This window comes from Bubalus bubalis, chromosome 6 (genome assembly GCF_019923935.1).
Source record: "Bubalus bubalis isolate 160015118507 breed Murrah chromosome 6, NDDB_SH_1, whole genome shotgun sequence".
Classification (NCBI taxonomy): Eukaryota; Metazoa; Chordata; class Mammalia; order Artiodactyla; family Bovidae; genus Bubalus; species Bubalus bubalis.
The window spans coordinates 20402838-20415082 of NC_059162.1; the positions used below are offsets into that span (position 1 = coordinate 20402838).

Below are 12245 nucleotides of genomic sequence, written 5' to 3' on the forward strand. Positions count from 1 at the left end.
CCTGACTAGGTATATAGTTTTCCGCACCATTCCCAAAACAGTTATTAGTTCAAATAGTCAGGACCTTAAGATTAACTACATCATTGCTATCGTTATCATAAATAATCTGAACATATTTCTATATGCTAGGACCTATACCAAAATACATGCATTATCTTTTTAAATCTAGACAACAAGCCTATGAGAGATAATTCTCTCTACTCACAAATCAGAAATTGGGGCTCACAACTTAAGCACTATGCATAGAATCACCCAGGTTATTAACTGATGGCATTACGATGTGAACTTATGTCTAGAGTCTGTATTTTTCTACTTTTCCATCTTGATTTCCATTTACAATTAAAAATGGGAGGGATGGAAAAAAAAAAATGGGAGGGATGAATGAAATACAGAAATGACAATAGTCATATTGCACATCAAGCCTATGGCAAGAGCCACATTTTGAAACTGTAAACAACCATATCTATTATTTCTTTTACTAAATTATAAATGTGGCCGTCTGATAAACAGAAATTAAAACCATTCAAGTTCTTGATTAACTATTTCACAAAATTATATTGGCAAATATCTACTGATTACTTATTGTGTGCCAAACACTGTTCTAGTTGCTTGGGATACAGCAGCAAAGAAGACATAGCCCTGGTGAAATAACATAGCAGATACACAATAAATAAATAATGTAATTTCATAAAATGAAAAATAAAGTGATACGACAGAATTCAACTGAAACCACTTAAAATAAGATCATTAGAGAAGACCTTTCTGAGGAAGTAGTATCTGAGCTTGGATCTAAAATGATGAGAAGACAGCAATGGAAGAAGCCTGACAAGTAGTAGGCAGGGCTGATAGTGTAAGAATGTGTAGACCTTTTTACCTGTAGTAAAAGAAGTTTAACTCTTAAGCCTGTTGCAATGGAATGTCACTGGAGGGTTTTAAAGCACAGAAATGACATGGGTTCATGCTACAGAAAGATCACTTTTGGAAAATGATAGCAGTGGAAGGGTCAAACAAATTAAAACAAGCCTGAATAAAATTGGTAAAACCCACCATGGAGTGTGTCTTCAGGAAGACTACTTGCCTTCTCTAATAAATTATTTTCTTTATTTCTATTTATTTATTTTTTTGCCATACCGCGTGGCTTTCAGGATCTCAGTTCCCCAATTGAGGACTGAACCTGGGTCATGGCAGAGTAAGCCCAGAATCCCAACCACGAGGCCACCAAGAACTCCCAAAATTATTTCCTTTAAAGTGAACTGAAGTCTCTTAATATACATTACGAAATAAAAGATAAAATGAAAATATCTCAGGAAGAGTTATAGAGTTACGTAAATTCACGCTGAAGTCTAAATATAAATTACTAAAGAACAGATACCAAAAGAAAGAGAAGCAAAAGTGGCATCAGGAAAATGGACAGAAAGGCTGTGAATGCCAAAGACATCTATCTATTGCACAAATTTGCCTAAAGCTGATTTAGAAGCCAAACGCCAAAATAATTCTAACACTACTCTCCCGAATATTTCTCTCAAAAGGTTTTATTTACAATAAGACAGATGACATTCACTAATGTAAACACAAAACAACTACAAATTACCCTTAACCATTTTAGAAAGTTAAGCCCATTTCACCAGGGGAAAAAAAATCAGGTTTATAGAAAGCCAAAAGCATTTAGCGGCACAAACTGCATATAATGCACTTCAAATGAAGTATTGTCTTCCTAGAGCAACCATTCTTTTTCACTCTTAAAATACCAGCAAGGGAAATAAGCTCAGGCACAATGTAAAAAGTAGAGGCAGAAAAATCCTGGCTCCAGTGTAGCTCATCATCGCTGACTAGAAAAAGTATACTGTAATTGTCATATGCAATCCCACAGGCAGGGAGAGAGACCAACTTACCCATACAGTTAAAGCACCAGAGCCCAAAGGTAGGAAAACGTTTTAAAACAGGAAGAAAAATATGTTTAAGAACAATATGTCCTCAAGCTTGAGCACTGCTTGCTACCACTGGTAGACCAAATACATTAAAGAAAAAGCATGAAAACATTATTCTACAAAATTAAATGTGACCACTGTCATCTGATATGGTGGAGTCAAATCCCAACTCCCCCATAAGCTTAGTAGCTTCCTTAATATTTCTGAGCCTTAGTTTCCCCATGGGTAAATCAATGATTAAAAAATCTACTTAGGGTTAGTTTAAGGTAGAATGAGATACTAGACATACTGTAAATGACAAATGGCCTGGGCACATAGTAGATACTTATCATGTGAGTCTTTGATAGTGAGGAGTACCGTACTTGATATTGTATTTTCTAATTTTACCTCTTGGAAAGAAGGTAACTTTGATCTGCTATTGGTAAATACAGGTAATCTCGCAAAACGTCTCTCCCAACAATAACGATACACAAATAGTTTGAAGTTTTGGGGTCTATGATTTTGCAAGTTTTATCCATCGGTTCCCTAAAAAAATAAACACAGATCAAAACACTACAGAGTGAGTAGCAAAAGTGGAATAATAATAATAACTGAATGATGGGTTTCACTGGTGACAGCCATAGACAAGAAGCAACAACAAACATAAAATTCAGATACAGAGATTTAGGGTCAACCATCTCTTCTGTGTAGGAAGCAACAATGACTTCTCCACACTTCCTTCGTCCTTAAGATTTGAAATCTGCAAACAATCCATGCTTCCTGACAATTTAATAGACTTCTTTTCCGCAGTAAAGCAGCAAAGTGAAATAAATTCAGCGAAGTAGGCAAAAAAGCAATTAACTCGGGGTGAGAGGGGGAGTAGTATATATTCAAAAAGCACACTTCTGATTCCTTGTTTTGGTTACCTAAGAAACCAATTCCTATTCTTTAAAAACGTATCTGAACTGACTGAAAAGTAGACGGATATGTTTTCCATTTTAAGGTATTAGTGGCAATACGGACTACGGTTGTTTCTGGTCAGTGTTAAGAAGCCTGTATTTTACTGCAGCGAACACAGGTCGAGGAAAACCTCTCAGGTGGTCGGTCGCCTGAGCTCTATGTGGCGGTCACGTTACCTCTTCATCTAGGTAAGGTTCTTCTTACTACACATCACAAGTTTTAGGTCAGTGGAAAATAGAATTGTCCAACACATTCCCGCGAAGTAGGTGCATTTACTACTGCTTAAACCATAGCAGTACGAGAAATCATTAACACATCAAGGCCTATTAGAAATAAACGGACGCGACAATTTCTGAGAACGTTCAATAAATACAACATCACCTCACAAGGCTCTGAAATAACATATAAATCTCTACAGAATTGGGCCCAACGGCCCAAGGTCACACCAAGTCAGTGGCTATAAAATCCAAGAAATGATGAACCTCCTACAGTTCAGACAATCCTGGCGAGAAATAAGTCTGGGTTTGGCAACACTTGGGTTGAAGCTCTAATTTGAACAACCCCAACCGAATGCAGCGGCTCCACAGGGAAACCCTAAACGTTTCGAGCAGTATTTCCTTCCATTCCCCAGTCTTCCCTTCCCTGGCCACCCCCAACACTCACATCTCCGTAGCCACTTCATCCAATGGTAGACGATAGTAGTGTGGTGTTTCTTGTTCTCTATACACCAAGACGACAAGCCTTGAATAGATTCCATGGTGTTAGTTACCGACTGGAATTTTCGATCCAACGAGGACTCCAGAGCCCCTGCTGAAGAGGCCGACGAGGAGGAGGCCTTACTGCCGCCTCCGCCGCCGCCGGCCGCCATCTTCCCGGTTTGCACAAGCGCTGCTGCTCCTCTGGCGGCCGCGGCGGCGACGGCGACGGCGGCGGGAGCGGGCAAAACAATCACTGCGAGTGCGTAAGAGCCGCAGGTGGGGAGGGAGGCCAGGGGGTGGGGATGGTGCACGCGCTAGGCTCTTCTGGAGGGAGGACGGGAGGACCAGGTGCTGGGCACGCTGGCGGCTCCTACACGCTGCAAGGAGGGGCTGCGGGTTTCGAAGGTTTATCAGAATTGTTCAAGGGATTGTGTTTAAACCAGTCAGCAATCACGAAGAATTACGCAGAGAACAGCTCCTGCAAAGCCTTTCTAAACGTCTGGCCCGGAAATTAAATGGTTTTATACTCTTCGGCTCTCAACGCTTAAGGCCCTTCCCCAACACTCCTCTAAGAGTGGGCGTTAATATCTTAAAGTAAATACTACCCGACTGCCCCTTCAGTTGCAGAAATCTTTCTCTCTCCTTTAGGTCCTCTAGCACAGAAAAGCCCAAGGCTACCTAGTCAGGAATTTTTTTGCAACGCAATAGCAGCAAAGGGACAGCAACAGTATCGCGCACGCGCTGCTTGGACCCGCCCCCCTGCTTCCTTCTCAACCTAGAAAGCAGAGGGAGGCGTCATGGCGGGGCAATCTGGCCAATCAAGGGAGAAGACGAAGAAGCGCGCGCAGAAGCCCACGAGCCCCAAGGGCTAAGGAGGCGCTTCGATGATTTGTGCGCCTGCGCGACGGGCCAGCGTGTAGCGGGTTGGGAGGAAAAACGGGGAGGGAAAGGCGAGGGAGTTGGTCGGACTAAAGAGAGGTTGGGGGGAGGGGCTTCACCGCTCCAACCCCGCGTTTTGCTTCCTAGCGAGGTGTCTCTCTTGGAGCTGTCCAGCTCACATCACAAGACCGAGAAACTCCCACCGTTCAGCGGCCACTTATTTTCTGGCACTTGCAGCTGCCGCTACCGGCGCCGCTGCTAACTCCTCGGGACGCTGACGCGCGACAAAGTAGATGGCAGCCATCTTGCGGTGCCTCCGAAGGTGCGCATGCGCCAGCTCCGGCAAGCCATTCACTACGCAGACTCCCAGACCAAACAATTTTTTACACTCCCCTTGGAAGATACCATTCACAGCCCCTTGACTTTTTGGATTATAGGAAGAGGAAGTAAATGACGTGAAACGAAAATTTTCCCTGTAGAATTTTCGAGACAAGGAAACAATAAAAGGCAAGATGTGATTCACCTTCGCCAATTATCATACAGTCTCGCAATTGCATAATACATTATAGTTTACAAAACCCTTAGAAATCTATTATATTGATTAGCACAGCCTAAATTAACCAGGCCATAGCATCTGCCTATGTAAAACTTCTGGATGGATTTGGAGGCTTCTGTGTTCCACTAAGCACATTCAATTACTGTATTTTAATTCTCCCACGTCTCCACAGTAGACTCACATTTACCTGTTTTGTCAAGCTCACATTTCATATATGTTAATCCAACAAAAAGTTGTTGAGTGTCTTGTGTCAAGTACAGTTCTAGACGTGGGGCGGTAACACGGCAAAACAGACAAAAATCCCTTTCTTCTGGGGTTTATTGGCAGGAGACCATAAAAATATCAAGGAATAATAAGTTCTGCAATGCAGGAGACCGGGGTTCGATTCCTGGGTCGATTCCCGGGTCAGGAAGACCCATGGAGAAGGAAATGGCAACGCACTCCACTATTCTTGACTGGAGAATCCCATGGACAGAAGATCCTGGTGGACTACAGTCCATGGGGTCGCAAGAGTCGGACATGATTTAGCGACTAAACCACCACCAATAAGTTCTATCCACGCAGGGTAAGAGAGAGGGTACTGTGTGTGTGTGTGTGTGTGTGTGTGTGTGTGTGAGAGAGAGAGAGAGAGAGGGTAGTGTGTGTGTGTGTGTGTGTGTGTGTGGAATGGTGGTTTGGTGATCAAGGACGGCTTTTGGAAGGAAGTGATAATTGGATCTGACTGTTGAGCACAAGGTAACCAAGCAAATATGTGGGAGGAAGAGAAAAAAGCATGCTGGCACAAGGAACAGCTAGTGCAAAAGACCTAAAACGCAAATGTCTTGAAATATTAGAGGAAGATGTCTTGAAATATTAGAGGAAGAACAAGGAGGCCAGTTTGACTAAAGAAGAGGGGACAAATAGTAAAACATGAGATCTGAGAGGTGAAGACAGATAATTCATGTGGCCTGCCTGAAAGTCCACTCTAAGAACTTTGGCTTTTAACTTTGGGATTTGAAACACTTTTAAGCAGAGCAGCTTTAAACAAGAAAGTTACATAGCATTATTTTTAAAAGATTACATTGGTTGCTATATTGAAAATAGACTTCAGAGTAACCAGTTAAGGAGACTATTGTAGTAATCCAGACAAGGAAATGATGGTGGCTTCTACTAGGGTGGCAATAAAAAAAGAGAGACAGCGAAGTGGTGTCAGATCCTAGATATAGTTTGAAGGTAGAGTCCAGAGGATTGCTCATGAATTTAAGGGGAATATGAAAAAAAAAAAAAAGAGGCAAATATGGCACCAAGGTTTTAGACCTGAGCAACTAAAATGGTGTTTCTCAGCTTTTTTTCCATAACTGTGACCCTAAAGATTCTGCTTAGATATTTGTTCCTATTCCCCCTATCCCCCATGAAATGTTAATGCCACAGATATACTGTATATCTGTTTATGTACTATGTATCTGTTCTTTATACAAGAATAAGAATGAACTTTGTATTCAATGCAGAATTAAGGATGACTAAAATCTTTAAGTTAAAAATTAAAATTTTTTGGACTTCTCTGGTGGTCCAGTGGTTAATAACCTGTCTGCCAATGCAGTGACATGGGTTCAATCCCTAATCAGGGAGAATTCCACATGCCAAGGGGCAACAAAACCCGTGTACCACTACTAAGCTGGAGCTCTACAGCCAGTGCTCTGCAACAAGAGCAGCCACTACAATGAGAAGCCCTTGGACCACAACTAGAAAGTAGCCCCACAGACACACACAACTAGAGAAAGCCTGAGCACAGCAACAAAGACCCAGAGCAGCCAAAAAAAATTAATTTTTTAAATTAAAAAAAATTTAATCCTAGTAATATATAATGATTTTATAACTATTTACTGAGTAAACATTATTTCTATAAGTTGTAATTCATTACACTACATATGTAAATTACCAATATATATAAATACATAATAGCAATGTAATCAGTTTTTAAAAAATCATTCAAAACTTATTTTCCAGTAAAATAATTGAAAAATTAATTTCTTAAAAAATTTTAGTGAACTTTGATTTGACATGAGAAAATTGCTAGCTGCTAGAGATTCAAATATTGACATTTTTTCTTCTCAGAATTGACATAGTTAGTGATGAGTTAAATAATTTTTGTAGAATTGAATAATACAATATAAACAATTTTTATTTGCTTCTCAGAGTCCAAATCATACACAGAAGCACAGAGAATCAAACATAACATTCCTGACAGCAGTAATTGTGTGTAGGCATTTCCTTCACTATTTCTTAGGAAGCCCGCTACTTCACAGTCAGTAGGCCACTGACTTCAAAATAGGTCATTTGAGAGAGATGAAGTTGTCCAATCACAGCCATCTGTTCCTCATAGTTTTGTAGCACTGATTTTGCATACATTTTTTGTATCTTCCATGAACTCAATGTCATTGTTTCTTATGTCATAGCCAAGAAAATGAGAGAAATTAAATAAAGGGTAAGATTTTGTTGGGTAGAGTTCAGCTTTGGAAAGTCACAAAGCACTGCAATATCTAAAACTTTCATTCCCTCAAGTTCATAAAAGAAGTCTTGGTAGGAAACATCAATTTAAGAATTGCCAGTACAGAGATGATCTTAAAGCTGTGACATGGATGAGGCTGCCCAGAAAGTGAGTGAGCATAGGTATTAATAAAAGTCCAAGGACTGGGCAATCAGAAGCAAGTTTCAAAGGAGATAGAAAAGCAATGACCAGTGAAGGAGAACCCAGAAAGTAGTATTCTGAAAGCCATGTCATGAAAATCTGTTAAGGAGGGAGTAATTGTGTCAGATGTTGCTACATAGGTCGCATGAGAACTGAGATAATCATTGAATCTGGGAAACACACTAGTAATTGGTGGGCTTGACAAAGGCTGTTTCCAGGAACTGACTGGAGAGGGCTCTGGAAAGAATGGGAGAAGTGGCATTATCATATATAGACAACTCTTTCAAGAAATAAAGTGGGAGCAGAGTAATGGAGCTGAAGCTGAAGGGAAATGTGGGCTCACAGGTCATTTCTTTTTTTCTAAGATGGAAATAATGTACCTATTTTCAAATGCTACGGCTGATACATGATAGAGATGGGACAATTGCTGAATTGATTTCCTTGAGTAAGTGGGAGAGGATAGATAAAATGTTAAGTCCATAGACAATTCCTTTCTTGCAACAGGAAAGTAGAGAGTCTAGGCAGAAATTCCAGTAGGTTGATGGTTGTTGAGAATGTGCAGAAATTCTCTTCAATTGCTTTCTTTTCTCAGTGAAATATGTGCTGAGGAAGCACACTTTTAAAAAAGAGTGAAGATCTGTTAATTGCCAATTCCAGTGCACCATTTAGTCTCAACCCTTAACTTTTCTGTTAAGTACTGTAATGGGTTAGAGTAAGAACATAGAACCAGACAGCTCAAATTCAGACTCTGCCACTGTCAGTGGCAATTTACTTGCCAGTGGCCAAAGGTAAATTTCTTTACCTATCTGTGATGCTATAATTATTAAACGAGTTAATGCATGTAGTGCTCAAAGCAGTGCTGTCTAGCTTAGTAAGGCTTGATGATGATGTTGATGTCAGCTATTATTATATTTAAATCTTTCTTAAAATTCTTTCCATTTACTTCTATTATACAGTTTTTAATCAGATCCCACCAAATGGCTCCTTTCTCTGCCCATTGCTAGTTTTTATAACTTGAGTTTGCCAAAGTTCCATTTTTAGCCCTTCTCTCATCTTTCTGCTCATTCTCTCTCAAAGGTTAAATTTATCACCTGCATTCACTTACAAAGTTATCCTGGTTGCCTTTGTTATCCTAGTTACCTTTGATTTTACCTGTTCCAAGGGCTTCCCTCATAGCTCAGTTGGTAAAGAATCTGCCTGCAATGCAGGAGACCCCAGTTTGATTCCTGGGTTGGGAAGATCCCCTGGAGAAGGGATAGGCTACCCACCCCAGTGTTCTTGGGCTTCCCTTGTGGGTCAGCTGGTAAAGAATCTGCCTGCAATGCGGGAGACCTGGGTTGGGACAATCCCCTGGAGAAGGGAAAGGCTACCCACTGCAGTATTCTGGCCTGGAGAATTCCATGGACTATATAGTCCATGGGGTTGCAAAGTGTCAGACAAGACTGAGCGACTTTCACTTTCACCTAGTTATCAAATCCTATAGACTTCTACCTAAAAATTTCTTGCATAAATTCCCTTCTTTCCATCCCCTTGCCTTCTACCTAAAGGTTATCATCACCATTCTAATCAACTATGTCAACAGCATCATGATCAGCTTCCTAGTCTCTCTTTAGCTTATATACATTACCAGTATATAATGTCCTAGTTTTCCTCTACTCAATCACAACCAAAAAACTTGTTTCTAGATTGCAGATAACAATCTACCAAGTAAATGCTCTAGCTTTGAAGACCATCCACAATGGTTCCAATCCATCTCCCCAGTATTATCTCAAATACCTTTCCTCAGTGGTTCTTTGGGTTCCAAACTGTTTCTTAAATGTATCTGTAATTTTCTGTTTATAAATTCTGCCTAAAATGGCCTCTATTACCCAAATTCCACCTATCTTTCAAGAACTATCTTGAATTGCCTCTTTTATGTAAACTTCCCTGATCATTCCAACTGAATTTCTCTTTTGAACAGTAGCATTTTCTGCCCTGAATAAAATTATTTATATTTACTTACCTACAGTAATATTGCATTGAGTAACATGCAAAAGCACCCTAATTGCTAAATAGTGGTGGTGGTGTTCAGTCACCAAGTCATGTCTGACTCCTCATGACATGACCCCCATGGACTGATGCACATCAAGCTTCCCTGTCCCTCACCATTTCCTGGAGTTTGCCCAAGTTCATATCCATTGAATAGATGATGCAATCCAACCATCTCATCCTCTGTCACCCTTTTCTCATTCTGTCTTCAATCTTTCCCATCATCAGGGTCTTTTCCAACGAGTCCATGTTAGTTACGACAAAATTCTTACCCCAAAATAATTATTGGTATATGACAATGATACTGCCATTGTTTAAGATATTTCTGGAAATTCATCAAGGTAAGCCACGTACAGGAAGGAAAAATCGATTACTTTATATTCACATTTCTAAACAAAGTAAGTTATTATCTATCTTGACCATATCACTTAATTCTCCTTAACAAATTCCCAATGACTTTTAAAATTCTTACCAGAAGTCTACAGAGGACAAAAAACTACCATTTAAAGATATATATTCAAACAGATTATGAAAGAAATTATTAAAGTCCACAAGGTATTTTAAGTGGTGACAGCATCCCAAGGTAGGAACTATTCTGAGATCAGCATTCATTGGAAAAGAACACATCTGTTCTTAACACCTATTTCACAAATGACATAGCGTATGTAGGGACTAAGTTTGGTTTCTAGTGAAACCCGGGTTCAAATTAAACTCTATCACTTACTAGCCATAACCTTGGAGCAAATTACTTACTCTAAGCCTCAGATTTCTCACCTGTAAGACCTACTTTCCTCATAAGTCTGTTCTGATAAAAGAGATAATGCTTACTGAGCAGTGCTCAATATAGTATAGGATCAGGAAAACCAAAAAAACAAACAAGTAACATCCTGAGACACAGGGAGTTAAACACACTTACTCAAGACAAGGATTAAGTCTCATTAAGGGTAGTTTATAAAGAACATAAAACTCCTTTTAGTTCTTCGGCAAACATTTTTGAAGCTGTGTATTAATTATTTACACACATTATTGTAATAAATTATTGTAATAAAATCAAAAGCACGTATTTCTGACATTTTCTCCTGTATTTGCTTGAATCAAGAAATGTAAAAAATGAGTTCACTTCTCTAGCTCCTAAATCTCACGGACATAGGCTTCTTTTTTAAGATTTCTTCCTGCTCTAGGAATTACTAATTTCATCTGTCTGCGTTATGGTTCATCTCTAAAAGGGAGGTTGCTTCTTTTCCTTCAGGTCTTTTGCAGTCCTTTGTCTCTTTCCACCTTTTTTATCCTAGTACTAATACTGCTACTGCCTCAATAGAATGGGAAAGACTAGAGATCTCTTCAAGAAAATTAGAGATACCAAGAGAACATTTCATGCAAAGATGGGCTCGATAAAGGACAGAAATGGTACGGACCTAACAGAAGCAGAAGATATTAAGAAGAGGTGGCAAGAATACACAGAAGAACTGTACAAAAAAGATCTTCACGACCAAGATAATCACAATGGTGCGATCACTCACCTAGAGCCAGACATCCTGGAATGTGAAGTCAAGTGGGCCTTAGAAAGCATCACTACAAACAAAGCTAGTGGAGGTGATGGAATTCCGGTTGAGCTATTTCAAATCCTGAAAGATGATGCTGTGGAAGTGCTGCACTCAATATGCCAGCAAATTTGGAAAACTCAGCAGTGGCCACAAGACTGGAAAAGGTCAGTTTTCATTCCAATCCCAAAGAAAGGCAATGCCAAAGAATGCTCAAACTACCGCACAATTGCACTCATCTCACACGCTAGTAAAGTAATGCTCCAAATTCTTCAAGCCAGGCTTCAGCAATACGTGAACCGTGAACTTCCTGATGTTCAAGCTGGTTTTAGAAAAGGCAGAGGAACCAGAGATCAAATTGCCAACATCCGCTGGATCATGGAAAAAGCAAGAGAGTTCCAGAAAAACATCAATTTCTGCTTTATTGACTATGCCAAAACCTTTGACTGTGTGGATCACAATAAACTGTGGAAAATTCTTCAAGAGATGGGAATACCAGACCGCCTGATCTGCCTCTTGAGAAATTTGTATGCAGGTCAGGAAGCAACAGTTAGAACTGGACATGGAACAACAGACTGGTTCCAAATAGGAAAAGGAGTACGTCAAGGCTGTATTATTGTCACCCTGCTTATATAACTTATATGCAGAGTACATCATGAGAAATGCTGGACTGGAAGAAGCACAAGCTGGAATCAAGATTGCTGGGAGAATTATCAATAACCTCAGATATGCAGATGACACCACCCTTATGGCAGAAAGTGAAGAGGAGCTAAAAAGCCTCTTGATGAAAGTGAAAGAGGAGAGTGAAAAAGTTGGCTTAAAGCTCAACGTTCAGAAAACAAAGATCATGGCATCCGGTCCCATCATTTCATGGGAAATAAATGGGGAAACAGTGGAAACAGTGTCACTTTATTTTTTGGGGCTCCAAAATCACTGCAGATGGTGACTGCAGCCATGAAATTAAAAGATGCTTACTCCTTGGAAGGAAAGTTATGACCAACCTAGATA

General features: G+C 40.0%; 1 protein-coding gene across 8 annotated transcripts in view; it reads right to left on the bottom strand.

Moving 5' to 3' along the window:
- Positions 1–4741, bottom strand: part of RPRD2 (regulation of nuclear pre-mRNA domain containing 2) — a 95344-nt gene extending 90603 nt beyond the window's left edge. For 3 of the 8 annotated variants that reach the window (XM_025287899.3, XM_044944404.2, XM_025287901.2), the window contains exon 1: positions 3531–4739. In XM_025287899.3, the coding sequence (XP_025143684.2) occupies positions 3531–3735 (205 nt within the window). In that variant the 5' untranslated portion in view covers positions 3736–4739. Of the gene's footprint in view, positions 1–3530 lie in introns of all 8 variants that reach the window. The other 5 variants (XM_044944405.2, XM_044944407.1, XM_025287898.3 and 2 more) reach the window with 3 other exon arrangements.
- Positions 4742–12245: the final 7504 nt, after the last annotated feature.